At 39.2% G+C, this 21224-nt stretch overlaps 1 protein-coding gene across 1 annotated transcript in view; it reads right to left on the reverse strand.

Moving 5' to 3' along the window:
- The window catches only part of LOC118816661 (adhesion G protein-coupled receptor L3-like), a 450500-nt gene that overhangs the window by 215463 nt on the left and 213813 nt on the right, over positions 1-21224 (reverse strand). The window contains exon 4 of the mRNA XM_036583171.1: positions 20969-21182. Within this exon, the coding sequence (XP_036439064.1) occupies positions 20969-21182 (214 nt within the window). The remainder of the gene's footprint in view (positions 1-20968; positions 21183-21224) is intronic.

The following is a 21224-nucleotide window of genomic DNA, read 5'->3' on the forward strand; positions in this document are numbered from 1 at the left end:
CCAAAGAGGAAAGCAGCCTGCACAATGTCACAGTTTGCCCATATTGTGAGAAGCAAAGGATGTGTTTTGATATGGTTGATATTTATTCTGCCAATATATATTTTTTTGATATATATTCTGCTCATTATTTCACAGCATGAAAAACACGGTATTTGTAGTATTGATGCAAAAAGTAACGACTGAATATTTAGCATTTTCTTGTTTTTTTTTTTTTGCATCATGTTTGGTGTGCAATGGTACAACAGCGTTTTAGGGCCTCTGTTAAAAAAATTTAAATAGTAGACTTTGAGAATAAAGTCGGAATATTTTGAGAAAAAAGGACTAGAATTACGGCATTTAAGCGGCATTCATAGGAGAAGCGTATGTAGTTTCACAGGAGACAATGAGAAAATAATCAAAATGATCGATCTCGAAGGAGTGAACTCTGGCACCCAGCGTCTTTGTCATCGCCAGTACAGAAACCGAGGTCCCCACACGTTATGGCAGCCCCCACAATTTGCCTACTTTACCCTCGAAATATCGTGAGTTTATTCTTGTAACCTTATGACTTTATTTTTTGAAATATTATGACTGTATTCTCAAAATATTATGACTTTATTCTAAAAAAATACGGCTTTAATCTTGAAATATTATGACTTTATTCTCAAAGACTATTATACATTTTTTTTTAACAGTGGCCCTAAAATGCCATCGTAGTAGCAGTCTTTACAACAATGCTTCTGATCCAGACAAAGACTTTCGAAAAATTGAATTAGCTGGAACAGGTGTGGCAGATTGTGGTTTGAACTACTTACCCCACTTACACCACATATAGTCGATTGGTCGAGACAAGTTCGGAGTCCAAATTTTGCTTCTTTAGTTTAGAACCAGAGCAGTAAGGCTAACATTGCTAACAAGCACTAGAACTCAGTAATCACCCTAATAGCCTAAATAATTTCTGTAAAAATACATCACCAAAACTTCATTTAACACACCGAAACCACATCCAGGCCTTCCCTAAGATCACACAGACTTGCTGATGTGGTTCAGAATAGAGTAAGACTGAGTGTGAGCTATAATAATGAACTATTGTGTTGCATTATAGACCAGACATATTAACTGTCTAATCATAGGCAGGGAAGGGATGCAACTTAACACTAGTACTGAGAATACATATTCAGAAATACAGAAATGTATTCAGTTCACACTACATTTTGAAAATGCAGTATCAATAATACAGTTACTTTAGAAAGAAGAATACTTTTAACTACTGAATAAAAAAAAAAATCTAAATATTTCAAAGAAACACCATCAAACACCATCTCTCTATCTCTCTCTCTCTGTGCTGCATTCACGGCTGTGTTGTGGCCGCTGTAGCCCGCTGTTTCTGATTGAATTAGGCTCATGAATAAGAATGTGGCTCTCTCAGAGTGTCCAGCAGAGAGCTATTGACATGTCCAGGCCCAGCACGCTCTGCTCTGCTTAAGCGTCATGGGGGGCAGCTAGCATCACAACAGCACGCAGCAGGCTAAAGGCTAACCGTGCTTGCTAGCTCTTTCACAAGCCCACATTTACATTTCTGAGGTAAAACTAAAGAGCAAACTGTCCCTAAAGGAGCCATCCAGCTAACTAAAAGTGACACAGTGACTGCACACTTCAGACATTATCTAAATTTCTCACAGAAGCTGACATTTGAGGCTCAAAACGCCAGGCGTAGGTGTTTATGCTAACACTTTACATAATGGCTAAATTAGTGAGTCAGATTGAAATACCACAAACATGCCATTGCTCGATTACTCATTGATATCAGAGATTTCTAAAGGTTAGGAAACAGAAGGACATTTCATTAACTCTCATCACTTCCCTAATTCTCGTTTCCAGGCATTTCTTCGGCTTTTCTGCAACATGCTAGCTATGTTAGCATGTCTCCCATTAGCACAGCTCTCAGATTTATATTTATCATTACATTTATTCTTTCACACTCATTCAGAGAGACCTGCACAATGCAGAAACAGCAGAATATAATGCAAAGCTGGTTCAATAAATACAAGTGTAGGCTTTCATGACAAATACGTGCAGCTAATAATTTTACTGTTTTTTAATAAAAAAAATCATGTAGCACATAAACCTTGCTAATGTTGTAAAATATTGATATGTATTGTTGCAACACAGATATTATAAGTGGACAAAAAAAGATGGAAATGAAGGAAAGAAGAAGAGGAAGAAAACTGTAGGATACGGACCCTTGAAGCGCTGAAATGCTTTTTATTAACAGTCATCATCTAATAAAGATATTGTATTGTGATAATGTAGCAAAACAGCACCCAGATGCCACATGTTGCACAGCTGGATCTGAGAGCTAACAGCATGCTAACCAGCTCCTGCTAGCTGTACATGAGCATACGCACAAAAGCATGAAAACTTCAATTTCCACCATGACCTAGACAACAGAGGGAGAGAGAGAGAGAGAGAGAGATGCTCTCCAGGGGCCGAACTGGAGGAAAACACACATTGGGGAAAAATATATCATGACGCTGAAGCTCAAGACAGTTTGGCAGCAAGAGACAAGAAGAACAGGTGAGAGCAAAAGAGAGAAGATGGAGGAGGAGTGCTATAGAGTGAAAGAGAGTGAGAGAGAGAGAGAGAGAGAGAGAGAGAGATATTCAGATTGGAAGGCTTCCCAGACAAACAGCTTGAGTCACTGTTTGACTGTGACGAGGGCACCTGGTGAGGCTGTACACACACACACACACACACACACACACACACACACACACACACATATACACACAGCGTACTGACACACTCATATCTTGTAAACACCAGCAGTTGTTTCTGCCCCCAACTGTGCTGCTTGTGACAGCGCCCCCTGAAGTGGATGATGGGAAAGAGTGGCCGAGCCAGAAAAAAGTGACACATTGACCAATGCGGCCTGAAGTCATGTGACACTAGGCCTAACAGAGGCTGTGTTTGAAACAGTATACTGTGCACCGTATGGCACAGTTTATACTGTATACTGCAGCCTCTTTTTCATAGCATTATTCACTATGGTCACAAGGCTGGTTCCTTAATCTTCTGCCTATGACTGCCCGTACAGGGCAGGGACATGAGTAGACTGAAAACAACAAGAACTGAGCCAATCAGAACTATATCAAGACCCCTCAATTTCCTTTGCCCTCCAATCACTGTCTAGTAACCGTGGCTAATGCCTTCAGTTCTGTTCCTAAAGCCCTAACCAATGGGAGAGCTTACTTGGCTGTATCTACCTAGACACCAGAGAGGAAACAATACTGATTGGTTAATTTTTGTTGGGTATTTCAAGATTTTAATCCTTTTGCAAACCAAAGCTTAACAATGGAATTAGAGTATTACTACAATACTAGCAGAGTTTAGAGTTTAAACAGAACGTCCATGATGATACTATTAAATAAAATGATCTAAATATTACAGGCATAAAAGCTCTGTGTAATGGTGAATGTTGTGACCTTAGGCTCAAGTGTGGCTACTCCAGAGCATCTAATTCTATTGGTCAGTGCTGTTCTACACTAATTATACAAGCTCTGTGCGTCTGTGTCAGCGACGGGTACATCTTAAAGTAGTTGAATTTACTCATTTGAAGGGCTGTCTGGATACTTCATAGTTTATTATATGATAGCCAAAGAATTACTCAGAGACCTTCACTTTTCTGCAACCACTCAGAATCATCTGCTGTGTATAAGTTGGTACAGCATGGTACTGAAATAATGAGACCCAATTAGAGGAGTATTACTTTAATAAGTCATGCAAAACTTAATTTCACTCAAATTCCACCTGTTTCCTCCAGACAAACAGCAGATATGTAATCTGTGCTTCAGGAAAAAGGCATTCAGAGAGAGAGAGAGAGAGAGAGAGAGAGAGAGAGAGAGAGCTGCAAATGTAATGATGTAGCAGACATGCATTACTCCCACCTGCCAGTCAGAACAAACAGAGTAGGAGGAAGATAGATAAAGAGAGAACAAGGAGAGAGAAGCAAAGAAAGAGGAGAGGTACAGAATAAGAAAAAACGAGAGAAAAGAAAAATGAGAAAGAGAGAGAGGATAGAGAGAAAAAAAGAGAACGAAAACAGACAGTCGGCTGAATGATATTACTTGCATCCGTTCCGTGTTTTTTTCCTTGTAAATGATTCTTCAGATTTGATGTACTTCAGTCACAGCATTGCTGTAGCTTGGTTTAAACATGAGAGCCATTAACAGAGCTTGCCATTTATTTGAACGAGAGGGCTACAGTTGTGGATTCAAAGCATCACACAGTGTGCTGGAGCTGGGCTTCAGCCTGGAAGTCCAATGGTTCAAAAGGAAATGTGGAAAATGCGTTAATGGCATGAACAAATGAGTAGCGTTTTATCATGTTTTAATGCGTTAACTTTGGCATAAGTACTTCTAATACAAATTCAGTGTATAAATTGAGAGGGGGAGAAAAAGAAAGAAAAGAAAGAGACTGCCATCCAGCAATTCTTCATTTTATTCTTTTTGTTATTTTATTAATACACAGGGAGTGCAGGGTTAGATAAGGACGAGCGCTGAGAGTGTGCGTGTATGTGAATTGGTCTTAAACTGCAGTAATAATGACAGAACAGTGGAGTGCTTTTATTGCTCCTGTATTTTGTTTGCTCCTCAGAGAGATGGAACATTTTCTCTGTCAGAAGCACTTCTTTCAGATGCCTGTTCTCATCTCTCTCTCCTGCTCTCGCTCTCTCTGTGTGCATTTTCACTCTTTAGTTCTGCTTTGTCACATCATCATACAGCACATTACCTGACTGACTAACAGCAAGGTTACACTGAGGATACATTATTCAGCTACTGTATATGCTCATAGAGCAGAAGGGCAAGTTATTCCAGTATACAGATCACAGGTCCTTGATTAATCTTGCTTAAAAAGAAGCAGTTTATATGACGATAAGGCATAAAGTAAATTCTCCTACTGTTCTCTCTTGCAGTAAGAAACAGAGCCTGATAGACACCACATTTATGTGGAGAGGAGAGGCGGTGCACCATTCGACTGCTTGCAGAAACATTATCGGCATCAGAAAGAAACCTTACCTGCAACCTCATCACAAATGTCATGGTCTTAAGTATGGGAAACAACATCTAGATAAGCCAGAGGCATTTTGGAAACAAGTGCTGTGGACTGAGGTAGTAAAAATGGACCTCTTTGGCTACAATAACCAAAGGTATATTTGGAGGAAAAAGGAGCAGCATTTGATGAAGGGTACACCTTGTTAAGTGTTAACTATTGGGTGGATTTATCATGCTTTGGGGTTGTGTAGTAGCCAGTGGCACAGGAAATGTTTCATAGGTAGATTAAAAAATGGTTTCTGCTAAACATCAATACATTTTGGAAACAAATGTGAGATAGTCAGTTGAAAACTGTGGCTGAAACACTTTTGTCCAAAGACATTTTGTGTAAATTTGAAATGTACATATCAATGGAAGTATATAAAATAATAAAAGTGAAAGTGTCAGAAAACTTGTTTCCCCTTGTATACAGCATTATTTTGTATTGTTAGTTATATTTAATCACATTTACAGTCTTATTTGTTCTAATGTAACTCTAAAAGATGTTTTAAAAAGCAGTGCATTTTGTTATATCTATAAAAAAATGGACAAAATCATCTTCATCAGAATTTATTCCAGCATAGACTGCTGAAGATGCTGAAGGTATCACTTTACACTCCATTTAAAAGCTGCACTTGAACAAGAGAGCTACAGGTAAAAATTCTACCATAGAAACATACAGTACGTGTGCAGCTGGGCTTCAGCCTACAATACTACGGATCGTTCATGGCGTTGAACTAGGTAAATATACATTTGTTCTCTTAATTAAGTTTCAGAGTTATTAACACTTTAATGGCCCTAGTCATCTTTTTGCCAATAAAGTAATTTGGAATATTTAAAATGCTATGCAATGGTATATATGGTTAAGTCAATTTTAATTATTTGGTCTATTTACTCGATTCACTGTCAACATAATCACTAGATTGATTACTAGTATAATCCATAGTGACAGGCCTAATATGAAATCCAAACTCATCTTAGTATTCACTTAAGTTTTTTTTTAAATAAGGTATGTGCGGTTTGTAACAGAAAAATGTATTTTATACATATATTGCAATTGTTAAATGTTTATTAAGCTGGCTTAAAAGGGCCAACTTTCTACATGCTCAAATTTTGTAAACTTTGCATGGTCCACAGTTTTTGACGTACAACCACCAAATTTTGCACAAACATTCCTGCATTTAAGGTGGAACTGCATTTAAGGAAGCACTGAATTTAAGGTGGAATTGCATTTGAGGTAGAACTGAATTTAAGGTGGTATTGCATTTAAGGTAGCACTGAATTTAGGGTGGCACTAAATTTAAGGTGGAATTGCATTGAAGGTAGCACTGAATTTAAGGCAGCACTGCCATTTAAAGTGGCAATAAATTTAAGTTAGCGTTTAATGTAGAAACCACATTCAATTAACTTTGGATACCGTAGCAACCACCTAGCAACATCTAAGCAACACTTTAGCAACCATCAACAGACTTCCACCATTTTAACGTCATTAACTGGCTTTTTCAAGCCAACTTCAAGTTCATCCACAAACTCTCCCTTTCTGATTAAACATTTCATTTTTAAATTATGAACCTGACGGCACAAGTAGTTCACATTACATCTCATGTTAAGTGAAAAAGTAATTGTACCCATCATCAAAACCTCATTACTCCATTTTTTAGTATCTTTATTTTTGAAAGCAGCATCTGCATTTTAGCATTAAAATGTTACTACTCATTTACAATGTGGATATTTAAACAGCATAAGTGGCTAAAGTTCCCATAACTAATTGATAATGAACTGGACTGACTTGCATACAGTAATAGAGTCTAACAGCTAAGAAAAAGAGGTTGGATTCATCATACAGCTGACCTATAGACTGTTCTATATGTTAAAAGCTGGAAATGGTTCCTTAGTTGGCCATTAAAAACTCACATCTTTGAAGATTTTTCCTTTCTCTTTCAAATCCAGCCTCTTCAAACAGGCCCAGCTTTAATTAAAGCACTAAAGCACTGCCAACTTTTGGGAGGCAAGCAGGAAGAGAGGGAGGAAGCGAGGGAGATGGATAGAGGGATGAGGTGAGAAGAAGAAATGAGAGTGGAAGGGTTAGAATAAGCACTTTATGGGGAGAAATAGTTGTGTTTGAATAAACCCAGAAAGCAGTTTGTCTGATGAAACCCAGAATGTCTGACCATTTAAAGATATTTTCTGTTTGTTGGCCGGAAACCGCCTCTCTGAAACTCTCCTCTTACCAGTTGATCTGCCAAGACAAGTTTGGAGTCTGAAGTTTGTTTCTTTAATTTTGGATTGGAGCTACAGTGCTAATGTAGCCAACAGGTAATGGAAGCTAACCTAGCACCAATTAGCAAAATATATGCCTAAATCATCAAACACTTGCCTCAAACTGTGTGGAGATGGAAAGTATTCTCAAAAAGACTCTTATATGTGGTTTCTGGCACTGTCTGACATAAGAAACATGTTTTAATGACATGTTTTCTATAAAAAAGGGACAAATGTATGGAATCAAGATGGCTGCCACTGTTTTCATGTCCATTTTAGTGGGCCTCCATGATGGTATATGGTGGCTTCTATTCACTGTCAGCTACATTAACATCATTAAGTGCAAAACCTATCCCTACTAGAAAAACTAGCAAGGCTAGTCACCACCAAAACCAGCATATGTTGTGTTTTGGATGCTGGTATGCTATTCAGCCAGCATGACCATGCCGAGTGACCAGCTAAACCAGCACCAGACCAGCTTAAACCAGTGTTAATCTGCTTAGAGCAGCACCCAATTCATTTGCTGGACTTTGGACACTTTTGAAAATAAAAAGCAGTACATCATACAGTCTGAGAAGCCACTTTAGCATATCTATTTGAAATTACCTCAACAACTCGGCATGTTTGAGGCAAACGTGTTGTTTTAGTCATGCAGTTTGTACAGCTAGTGCTAATTTGTACTTATTAGCTTCCATTACTTGATACCAACATTAGATCATGGCTCCAGAGTAAAGCTAAGCAAACCTGGACTTCTGCTTACTTTGAAAAATGAACAAAATTCACTCTTCAAGATTGCTGCTACTGTTTGGCTGCTATGCGATGTTCTTTTTGCCCATTTTTATATGTTAGCACAATGCTAATTTGTGTATATTAGCTTCCATTACATTAGCCTCGTAGCTTCAATGTGAAACTAAAGATCAACTACATTTGAGATAAGTTGGTTTGTTGCCAAGCTATTTCTTTAAAGTTTGCATCTAAAGGTACATATACGTAAAAGTAAAAAGTATGCAACATAGGTAGAACAGTTCTAGCGGCCACCTTGAAGCCTGAAAACTGTCCCTAGTGTCGTCCATTCTATAGATATTCCATTTAGTCCAGTCCAAAAAAGTTAAAAGTTGAGCTTTTAACTCTGCATCATTACAGGATGTAAATTTGTGACAGAAGTCAGATGAAACACACTGACCTCAGGTTGACCGCTGGATCTAACGGCCATGCAGGTAGTTCTGGTTTACGGTTTTCACATGTGATCCACCGTGTGCTGCACTCTTAGCCACAGTCTGTGTGGCGTGGCGTAATTGTTTCAGCACTGGCGGGTCGGACGCCAATCGTGTTCAAACGGTGATCTGTGTGATTGATGCTGGAGAGCGAGTGTCCGGTTTGAGGTCAGTTGCTGTAACTCAAGATAATTACGGCAGATCAATGAGAGGCTAATTCTCCTCATGCACACACGAGCAGTTGGCACAAACCAGACGCACACCGCAGGCTTCGGGGCAGACAAATGAGTGTGTATGTGTGTGTGAGTGTGCACAGAAATGAAAAACGCAGATGCTGGAGCTGACGAAAGTCAGCGCGCACACACACTGCTGGACTAATAGACTGTATCTCTTCATGTCAGCGTGGACAAGAAGTGGAAAAGAAGATAAAACACATGCTGCAGCTTGAGTTTGAGTGTGTACTTGTCTTTAGCACTTTGTGAGGACTAGGCAGAGTCTCACAAGTAAACATGCTGTTTTCACCAACTATAACATTTATATATATATATATATATATATATTCGTCTCACTGTTGCAAATTATGTGAGATGATTTTGGGGGTCATGGGATGATTAGTGAAAAAAGCACCTAGCTGAGTTGCAAAAGAGCTGTCAAATTGTATATTATTATGTATGATTATATTCTCATACATTTTAAAACTCTAATTAAAGCCAAAATACATTGTCTCATTTACTTTAGCCTGTGCAAAAGTTATGGCACCCATATATATATATATTTTTTTGGCGGTATGTTAAACTTAATATTTAAAGATATTTCATACACAAAAGTTTGAACACACCAAATTACATTTTGTTGATTTTCTTTGAAAAAAGTCCATACATGCTCTACAATGAACACACTTAATTATAGTGTTTTATCTGCAATTTTTGTGCACACTTTACATTTATTTACTGAGTTTAACATATTGGGAAAAATAAAATAAATTATACATAATGACTATGCTACATTCAGCAAATACTGTAATTTCACAATAAAATGTGCAGAAGTGTGTTCTCTGGAGAGGATGTGTTGACTTATTTTCACTTAGAAAACCAACAAAACCTTATTTGACCAGTGCACAAACTTTTTCATACAGCTCTGTCTTGACACACACACACACACAGCCAAGGCAGAGTGGCACTCTCACTAAAATCACAAAGTGGTAGCATGAAAAATACATGCAGGAGGATAAGGAAAAGCACTCTGCCACTCTGCTTCCTCACTGTTTACTCCTTTAAACAGCAGCACAGCCTGACTGCTGAGTGTGAGAGAGAGAGTGTGTTATCCTTTCATGCTGGAGGTGATGTATGGCTTTGATATCATGTGTAATTACTGCCACTGAAAGACTGAGAGAGAGAGAGAGAGAGAGAGAGAGAGAGAGAGAGAGAGAGAGAGAGAGAGGCCTGATTTCTATCATTCTCTTCAAGTGGCACATTCAACCACGACAAGGTACAAGGTGAGATGGGAGATGGATAACCATGATGATAACAATATCATTTACGTTTAAAAAAAAAAGTTACATGTCAAAAACACCATGTTCAATGCTTTTTCCATGTTTTACAGCAAGAGTCTGACCAGTGGACAACTTCATCACACACTGGAAACTATTTCCACATCAATTCATGGTCAGAATAGGCGCATCACTGAGCCCTGGCTGCACAACACCCTGTCAGCAGTTCATGGTTTGTCCCTCCTCACCACTAGGAACTCATCACTGCTGACCAGGAGCATCAGGAGCAGCCCACAAGCCTTGCCATTTCAGAGATGCTCTGACCCAGCCGTCTGGCCATAACGATTCGGCCATTTCAGGTCATCACGCCTGCCCATTTCTCCTGCATCCAACACATCCACTATGGGAACAGACTGTTCACTGACTGTCTAGAATATCCCAGACCTTGACATGTGCCGCTGTTATGAGACAATCCACATCATTCGCTTCATCTCTGGTCACAATGTTTTAGCTCATCAGTGTATATATGAAACCATATAAGTATCTATATATCATAATATGTAAAAATACGAAGTCAGTACCATTTTGAAAATGTCCCAAACATATATAAAAACAAGTACACACACACACACACACACACACACACACACACACACACACATATCCCCAGCTGTGAGGAGTCATCCCATGACATTTCAAACAGCTGGAAAGGAGTTCAGGCCAAACTGGCTTAACAGCCTTCAACGTCATCATCATCATCATCCAAACCGATGTGGCGGCCAACTCTCACTGTCACTGGACACAATGACCAAACTCAACCAAACTCAACATAGACAGGAATAAACACAAAAAACACGTGAAATGAGATCAAAATGTAAAAATGCATCAGTCTGATGGTGCCAATTCAACTGCATTGATTTCAGAAAGAATTTTATAGATTATTATCATTTCTAATACTACTAGTACAAAAGTACACAATCAATTAGATCAATATTGTTTTGTTTATACTGAAATTGATATCCATTAGTTTAGGACATAAATATGTATCTTTATGTGTAAATTAATATCTCTGTTGTACAGATTCCACTACAAAGTCATTTGTAGCTCAGAAATTTAATTTAATCAAGGTGAAATTTGAGACAATCATTGTGAGGTCAGAGAATTACAGGGAAATACCATTTTATATATAGTTGCTGTCCAAAGAAAAACAAGTATCTCCATATATATATATATGTGTGTGTATATATATATACACACATGATTATACTTAGAGAGAGAGAGAGAGAGAGAGAGAAATAAACAACCGAGTGCAATCAGATGTTCAGAATTCAACTGAACAGTGAAATTAAAATTTCAAACAGTGCCTTCATTCATGACCATTTAAAGGGGATATCTACTGATTGTTCAGAATTTTGCATAATAAAATGGTTAAGATAAAAACAAAGTCATTCAGAGTAATTTGCTATGAAAGTCTCAATTTTACAGAGTCAGAATCGTTCACAGTGGTGGTGATCGGAACCAGACGCCTGAAGAGTTCAACACCTCTAAAAGCTCCCTCATTGTTTTTAAGTAGTCATTAATATGTTACTGTTTTATGGTGGTTTTGGCCTAAATAAAGATTAGATTTTGATGTTTTGATCAGTTTTAGATTGACTCCAGGCTCCTATCACCACCACTGTAAAGAAATCTGAGTCTGTACGTTTATCTGAACTAAACTATTTGATACCAAAGTACTATAAATGACACTGTTTGCATCTCAATGAATTATGCAGAAATAAAAAAGTGAAATTCAGTGAAATTATCCCTTTAAGCATAAGATGAACAACTATCTAGATCTACATCTACTAATTTAGATGGATCAAATTGTCGATTTGTTTGTTAGTTTTCCATTGTACCTAACTGTCTGTGTGTGGAGCAGAGGTGTATGTGTTGTCTCTGTACTAAAGACGTTCTGTTTGAGTGGAAAATCACTATCGACAGGCCGCGGTCCTCAGAGGTGCGGAGAGCCTTCGCTCCACACAAGCGCTGGCCTTTGATATTAGCACCTCCGGTTAGCCGTGTGATGTTGGCCTTGTGAGCGTGTATGTGTGTGTGTATGTTTTGTACGTGTGCTGCCAGGCGAGCCGAGACAACTCAAGCACAGCCAGCGAGCGGACAGGTGGCCCGCGGCCCGGAAAAAAAAGCCAGCACAATTCCCACGGGAGGAGAATTCCACGCTAGGAAGAGCAGTGCTTCCGAACAGAGTTATCGGATAGCATAGGGGGAGGAGGGAGAGGTGTGTGTGTGTATATATGTGTGTAGGGGTCTCGTTGCCCAGTGTCCCATTTCGCCTCCCGTTCACATCCCACTCACGTTTCACTGGACCACAACTAGCCAAGCCAACAAATTAGCCCATATGGAACTGAAAACGATTAGGCAAAACAAAAGCATCCATTTTAAAGGGATTGTTTGGCCAAAAAAAGCAAAAGTCAAGTTTATATAATCTTCCCCAAATGTGGTCAGTCAGCCAAGAATGGTGAGGCATTAGAACTTATCTATGAGGCTGATGTAGCTAAGCAATGGAAGCTAATGTCCACCACTTAGCATTAGTGCCTGTCCCTGTGTTATGCTGAAGACTGAGCTTGTGGGTGGGGATTGACAATAGCTAAATTGGGGAGAAAATTGGGTTAGAAAAAAATAATAATCACATATTTCCCTAAAATTATGTAAAGTAATCTCAAACTTGCTAATGTGGATTCTGACAATGTATGACAACAGACAAAATGACATAGCTTAGCTGTAAACAACTAGCAGCCAGCTAAAGGCTAGATTTTGTTCATCATTTTCTCCATTTTTATAGATAATACAGTGTCAGAAACCCTATCACCATGCCTGTATGAGATAACTAAACAACTCAACATGGTTTGAGGCAAATGTGGAATAATTTAGGTACATGGCTTACACACTGCTAAATGGTAATAATAAGCTTCAACTGCTTGTTAGCAACACTAGCCTCCAATTGCAACCTATGCCTATTAGAGCTTAGCCTTCAGTTTGGGCCATAAACACATCTACAATCTTAATAATGTCTGCTGGAACATCTACATGATTTTTAATGTTATGCAAACACTAAGCTGAGCTATTTTAAATTACTTAGCAATTTGACAGTTTGAGGTAAGACTGCTGCCAATTGTCAGAGAATCTGGTGCATTTCTACTGAAAAACATACCTTGGACCAGCATGAATTCCATGCTGAGCTAAGATGGTTTATGCTGGTCTAGTGTTGGTCTGGTGCTGGTTTAACATACCAGCATCCAAAACACAATATATGCTGGTGAAAAGCTATGCTGGTCAGTCTTGTTTTTCCGAGCAGGGATGGCCAAGAACCACCTACTTTGACAGGAAAGGGCCATTTGACCACATGCAAAACTCCCACTGGACAAAACCTGCTACTCTGAATGTGTTCACAATTCACGCGGATCACTGCTAAAATGGAACGGACAAAATTCCTGATATCGGTAGCCAGCTTAACATTTAATAGATATCAGATGAGACTAAGCGTATGATTTAGCTAATGCTAATTTGTTTGATATAAACTTCTATTACTACCCACATTGACCTCGTAGCTCTGTGCAAAATTAAAGAACAAACTTGTTTTGACCGACTGCCTTGGGGGTGGAGGGAGGGGTGTAAGTTATGGGTTCTTAAGTGGTGCAACTTTCTAAGTTCATTGGTCCTATCACTGGGGAACTGCGAGTTCGATTCGCTGTGATGCCGCAGCCATATGTGGCTCCATCCTTCAGTGTGATGCTAAGAGATCACAATGCAGGCACAGCAAAATTGGTAGTTGGCATTCAAATCCAAGCTTGTTGAGCTGTCCAATGACGGTGCGTTCGCAGCAGTTAAAAAAGGTGCGGCAGAGCTTCACATGTCTCAAGGGCAGCATATGCTAGCCTTCCAGCTTGGTAGCATCATGTGAAGTGGGGCCCTAGTTAGCAGGTGGTATTGGCAACAATTGGAGATGAAATCAAGTTAGAAATCACAAAAATGTGATATTTCAAAGAACTATCCTTGTAGTATTTTTCCCATCTGGCCCAGATCCTGCTACAGCAGCTAAACCTGAAGCTTCCTTGTTCGTTACGTAAAGACTTGAAAATCCGGCGGTGCCCGCTCGGTGGTAAACATGATAGAAACAAACAGACGTGGGAAAGCAGAAAGAACAGTGGTTTAAAGGATGTCAAAATTGACACGCGCCTCTGTAGGCAAGTGTGCTCGCGTCTTTTTTGTATGTGTGTGCATTTGTTTGAGCTCCGAAGCCAGATCATGTCTGACAGAGTATCCCTCTTCAGCTCTGCACTGGTGTAAACCTCTGCTTTAGCAACCCCCTGGAGTTCTCTTTTGACACCTCTTTTCTTTCTCTCCCTCTTTCCTTCTCCGTGTGTTTGATTCTGCTCTTGCCTTCCTCTAATAGGCTTACAGGGTAAGAGGGATCCTAGCAACAGCTGTGGCAGGCGCTGGAGTCCGGGGGCGCTAGCTCGCTTTCATGCTAATGCTAATGAAGGCAACACCGCGGGATTCCCCCAAAAATACACCCAAATACATTCGGCTCAGCACAACTCCACTCTCCACAAACTGTACACAGACTCTGGGCCCACTTTATTCATAGCATCCTTTATAGATGAGCTATTATAGATGATGTGAATCAGATTCGATTAAGATTCTTGAACAAATCATTCAGTGCATTATGGAATGATCAGGCTGTGGCATAGCAAGTCGCTCCCAGGTTCCTATGCAAAACTCTAGAACCAGGCCCTCTTAATTCAAGACATGAATAATTGCAGGGAGAGCCCAGCAAGACCTGACGTAATAGCACAAAATCCTCATAGCTACAAATGCGGGTGTATAATCAGACTTTTAATCATTATGACAATATGGGTTGACATGATAAACATATAATTAAGAACAGCAATTACTAGCACCAGAATGATGTAATTAGACTGCCGGGAACGTAGCGTTATAGAAAAGAGGAAGTGCTTCCCTGTGCTGGGCTTAAACTTTGCTCTCTCATATGAAGAGCATGTAATTTAACAAGTTGGTTAAATGGCCAATTACAAATTACAGCGTTCAAAAACTCTATTCTGGACATCTAGGCTGTAAAAATGCTGTGATTATTCTCACTCTCAGTGCTGCGTGTTACATGAGCGAAGCAATAATGGCTAATGTCGCAACAAACATCACTATCAGTGTCACGCATTTAACAAACTCTCAGGAGGAGACGGAATCCTCTGGAAGATCATGTGACTGCACGACTTCCTTCTGAGTCAGAATCCGATATGGACTCCAGTACCCACATGTCATTTGGGGATCACATGACTTCTGTGTCATATGATTTGTATAGCTTAGTATATAAGCCTGGGCTTTAGTTAGCTTCAGTGCGAGGTATTGCTTCCTAGTGAACTTATTGAGCGTTTATTCTGTTTGTATGCTTCTGATTATCAACCTTTGCTTCGTTTATTACTCTGCCTTTTGCCTGTCCCTTTTGTACCGTTGCCCAGTATTTTTGATCTGTGTTTTTGGAACTTTTTGCCTGTTTTTTGACCACGCCTTTTGCCTTGTCCTTTTGGTTTTGTTCGCCTAGTGTGATGATCACCATTGTGATCGTTCTCCGTTTTTTGGTTTTGACCCATGCCTGTTCATTGACGATGATTTTGCCTAGAGATAATAAAACCTATTTTATCCATTTGATCCGCACGCGTCTGAATTCTGCTGAAAGGTTACAATCAGAAGCCTTTTAAGAAATTAAACTTATCTTTACTCATTTTTATAGGCCTATAAATAAATGTTGGCTGTTTCTCAGCCTTTCAAAGTAGAGGTTAGTTAGATTTCTCTACACACAGCTCCCCCTGCCAAAATAGTCTGTACTTGCAACACAGCCAGTCAAAGGCCCACTATTTTAAATCATCACTTCTTATATCACCACTGTGATTAACAGCGTTATCAAACATCACATTTTGTATCCATATTATGGAGCTCTAGGTAGATGTTTCTAATAAAGTGGCACAATGTCTCATATCGACTCCTGTTCAAGACTTAAATTTAAGAGGGGCACAGCTAGCCAAGCTAACAAATTAGCACATGTGGAATTGAACAATATTAGGCAAAACGAAAGCATCCATTTTTAAAAGAGAGTTTAGCAAAAAATCTAAGTTAAACAAGGCTAATGTACATTTTGTACATTAATGTAGCCAACGAGTAATGAAAGCTACATTAGCACTGTTAATCAAATTTCATCCAGAATTTATTATGATTATTTAGGAAATGATTCAATGCACCATGAAAACTCGAATTTAACCATAATTCAATTTAATTACAATACTTTCAGACAAATTATACCCAGGCTTGCAAGCAAGATGTTGGACCAGTCCCCCATAATTCAAGACACAATAGCAAGGGAAGCCCACCAACACTTGGAGCAACGGTGCAAAATGCTCCTAAGGATACACGCTCCTTACTACAATAAAAGAAAACAATGTGTCAACAAAATGTATTAAATATTTCAACATTTAATACAACCTGTGCTGACAGCATTAATGAGAGAATTCAATAACTAGGTGTTTCTAATAAAGTAAAGTAAACCTCACATCTACAAGGTGGACCAGCAAAGTAGGAGTGGACAGTGAGTGGACACAGTGTTTAAAACTCCAGCAGCACTGCTGTGTCTGATCCACTCACACCAGCACAACACACAAATAGTTTTATGTTATAATATTGAAATTTTCTGGTTGTGTTTTGGGAATGGTTACAGAGCGTTTCTCAGTATTGTTTGTTGTGGCGTGCTGTTTCGTTGCTAAGCGTCAGGTTAGATTCTTTCAGGAAGGCCTAATCTGGAGTGTGGGCAGCAGTGAAGAAGTGAGCTACACAAAGCATCAATTATCAACACGCATGCACTTTCTCTCTCTCACTCTCTCTCTCTCTGACAATCGACCCCTCTCCTGAGCTGGGTGTTGGTTTTAGCAGGACGGCTCAAATTGTGAAACAAACCGCTTTAAAGGTGTGTTTGTGTGTGTGACCTCATCATATTACACACACTATAACTGTGTGTTTGTGTGTGTGTCTATGTGTGTGTGTAAGCACTAGACAGCAGATATAAAATCATTAGGCATGTGTATGAGAGAGAGACACTGTGTGGTATGTGTTTGTAGCTTGTGTTAAATGTTAAATTCTGGTATTTCTGCAGAAGCCAGAAGAAAAGCTTAAATATTCAATAGTGTAATAAAAAGCTCTTTCAGGCTAATCTGTCACAGTTACATCACCAGCCCTAACAGCTCACAGTCCCAACACTGAGCTTTAAACCCCAGTGTCATTCACTGCGCTATAAAACATTAGGAAAAACCACATCAGCCAGTCGGCAGCAAACAATAAGCTTTGATATTCCACTAGGCAGCATGCTGATTGTTGGCGGAACTGAGTGCGCACCATCAGTCTGTCACAGCAACACGACATGCTAGTCACAAGAGCGCTAGCTCAGCCTAAAGCTGCGCAAATGTGCTGTTACAACAGCTTACAGCAGAAACATCTTCAGTGAAAAAAGCTATGTACTTTTTTATGCATTAATTACCCAGAGATACTAGCCACTTTACTGGGAACACTTGCTGGTGTATATATAGAACTGTACCTCTGATGATTTGCAATTAGTGTTAGCCAGCGGTCAGAAACTGATGATGAATGGGTTACAGGGGATCTGAGGAGCTACAGTCTGTAACTCTACCTATATAGTGGACCTATGAGGGAGGAGTTTCTAGTAAAGTGGTCTGTGAGTGGAAGCACAAAGTAGGTGTTTCCAGTAAAATGGCCAACGAGTAGAAGTACAAGACAGCTGTTTCTGATACAGTGGCCTGAGAGTGTATGATTATAATGATATCTACTTGTACATCTATATAGAAGGGCTCAGCAAATATACTGTTTGATTCATAAAATCTGTTTTAAAAGGGTTTTATTACCAGTCAATAACTTTGGGATGGTTTAGTGTAACATTTGTGATCCAGAACTAATCCTCCAACCTCAGTATCTGACCTCACTAATGCCCTTGTGACTGAATGCAATCAAATCCTTACAGCAATCTTCCAACATCTAGTGTAAAGGCTTCTCAGAAGAGTAGAGGCTGTTACTGCAGCAAAGGGGGGCGAACTAGGGGGGCGAATAGAAAAGCTCTAAAATCACTTGGAATAAAATCTCTTTACGTTGACTTACATTGAAAGGTAAGAGTGTTTTACACACACAAACACACACACACGCACACACACACACACACACCCACATATATATATATACACACATACACATATATGTATACACACACAGAAGCTCTGTGTTTCAGAAGGGGTCTTTTGGGGCATGGCCTGTATGTGTTGATTGTTATTTCGTGTTGGGCTGTAGCTGAGGAAGTGGGGGTTAGTGTATCTACTATGAGGAGGAAATGTTTGACTGGACATGACCTGCCTGCTCCCCAGCTGTGTATGTGCCTTTTCTGCATGTGTAAATAAAAGAGCACATCCCATATCAGAAATAATGGCCTTTCCCACATCTCCTTCTACACTGACGCCACAAAACCTATATAAAGCTACTATTTATAGCCAGAACGAAACTTTGCATCTCCATTTTTGTCATATTTCATTATTTTCAACACAATTTAGCTGCGCATTACACTGTGTCAAAATTTCATGATGATTGCTTTTCATAATAAATGCTCCAAACTGGCTTTAAATAAAATACTTTTTAGATATTCTGTTTTGTTCAACAAGACTATACTATATACCTATAGAGTTGGCAGAGCTCAAACGTGGTTAAGTAGTGGATGTAGTATATTCTTTGAAAACGAAAAGGTGCAAAAATGGGTTCTTTAGAGCGACGCCATTGAAGAACCACTTTAAAATTCTTTAAAATTATGGCTTTCTTCAGAACCATCCACTAAAAGGGAGCCAAAAGTTGTTCTTCAATGACACCTTTATATTTAGGAGTGTAGACGTTTGTCAAAAAGTAGATGGTGAGTGTATGAGGTCATTAGGCATCAATGGGCAGAAACTATTTTCAAATGACTGTCTTAGCTATTGTTAGCATGCTTGTACATTTCTGAAGGCTGTAAAAGCTGCTCTGAACAGATCCAATGGGAAAACATCTGACCTACAGTTGTATCTGATCTTTATCATTTAATTAGGCTACTCACCCTGTTCTCAAGTGCAATAGAAAATACAGCAAACACAATCCAGCCCTAAACCTGCTTATGATCACCGCCTGGTTTTAAAAAAAAGAGTTATTAAAGTGACTAAGCGCTACCACCATCACATGGAAGACTTTGAAGTTGAAAATCCACTTACTGGTGATTAAGACCTTCGGAAATCCAGCTGTAAACATTAATTGAGTCTCATTAACCAGCATGCATCACTGTTGATAATCTAGCTGCTGCTAAATCGGCTTTTCAGAAGATTTAGCCCACCAAACGCATTCGATTGCATCCAGTGGGGCAGTGTTTAGTGTTATAAACACCAGGCAGACAAAGCAGACAGAATGATCATGAAGTACAGCAGGGCATTATTAATTACAGCAAGAATCTTCAGTCTTACAAGTCTTCCGAAGCTCAGTTGTGATAAATTAGTGATAAATTGCATTCGGATCAGTACACATAAGTCTCAAACAAGATAGTCAAGTCCTGCAGCGTTTAAATATAATTTGCTGCGGAATTATTACTTAGCCAACTTCAAAAAAACTTCGGATTCTTACTGGATTAAAATCAAATCAAGTCAAATTACAGTACCTCCTCAGGTAAAATGAATCCAGCTTCAATATGGCTTAAACCACTGAGCACAGATCTTCTTTAACCCTTTCATGTCCAACAAATGCTTTGAATATGATAAGAAAAAATACCACAGAACTTGTGGTCTGTCTGATTTGTCTAACGTGATTAAATTTCTACATTTTTTACGATGAGCCTTTTTACGAGGCAGCATTACAGAAAATCAAGATCCAAGACCCAGATGAGTGTCGCCAAGGGCAACAGTGACAAGGGAAACTCCCTAAGAGCAAGAAACCTTCAGCGGAACCAAGACTCAAAAGAGCAACCCATCATCCTGTCGACATCCGTTAGCAAAACTGTGACAGATCAGGAGCAATATGGATAAATAATGACGATTTGACAACGAATATTCAACCATGAATAAAAAGAAAAAAAGAAATCAGCGAACAGAAGTATTAAAATTAATCAATGATAACCAGTGACTACTGTTAGTTGCCTATTAAAGCAACAAATTACAAACAGATCTATAATAATTTTGTGTAGTTATATCATGGATGAACATCTAACACTACTGTTTTAACTATATTGAATTTTCATACTTTTATTCAACTGTTCACAAACAGATTCAGACTGCCTATTATCTTGTTAGGAAGCAGTACTCTAATGTGACCGAACAGCCATATGGTTTGATGGAATTTCTTCAGATTTGTGCTCAGAGAACATCCAGACCAAAGGAAATGTAACGGGTTAAAATGTTGTGGTACAGATAACCCAAACCAATCCAAATGTTCATCGATCCAAATCTCAAAACACTTCAAATCAGCCTTTTTCTACTTGTTCCAACGTGGATATTTAACATCAGTACTGGAATTTATCCTGAGAAATATCCTTTACTCTATAATATCCTACTCTATACATATATACAATTTATATACAACATATAAATATCTTTTTCTTTGCTATAAGACATTATGAGAAGCACAAAATCTGTCATTTCAGTTACCATAAACCCAAACAATAATCAAATCATCCTGATTAGTGTAAGAAATCAGTCCAAAGGCTGTTTGCAGTGTTTACAGTTTCTGTTCTGCATCACAAACAACAACAAACCCAGTGTTCACACCAGCTTGAGTGTGTTTATCTTATGTGTGTGCGTGTGTGTTACCTCTGGCTCATGATCTTGTAAGCGTCAGGCAGGTAGCAGCGCGTGTTCTCCATCTGCGCAGGGTCAGCGTCGCAGATTTTGTCATCTGTCCGCCCATAGTTGGCGCTCTCAATCATGATGACGTCAGTGCCAGGACAGCGCAGCTCGATGGGATAACTCTCACAGGACAGCTCCCTCCGGACCACCGCCATCGGCACCGGAGCACGGCCGAACGCTAAAAACATAGAGAATAATCGCTCATTAATTACTACTGATA

This window comes from Colossoma macropomum, unplaced genomic scaffold (genome assembly GCF_904425465.1).
Source record: "Colossoma macropomum unplaced genomic scaffold, Colossoma_macropomum, whole genome shotgun sequence".
In the NCBI taxonomy this organism is placed as follows: Eukaryota; Metazoa; Chordata; class Actinopteri; order Characiformes; family Serrasalmidae; genus Colossoma; species Colossoma macropomum.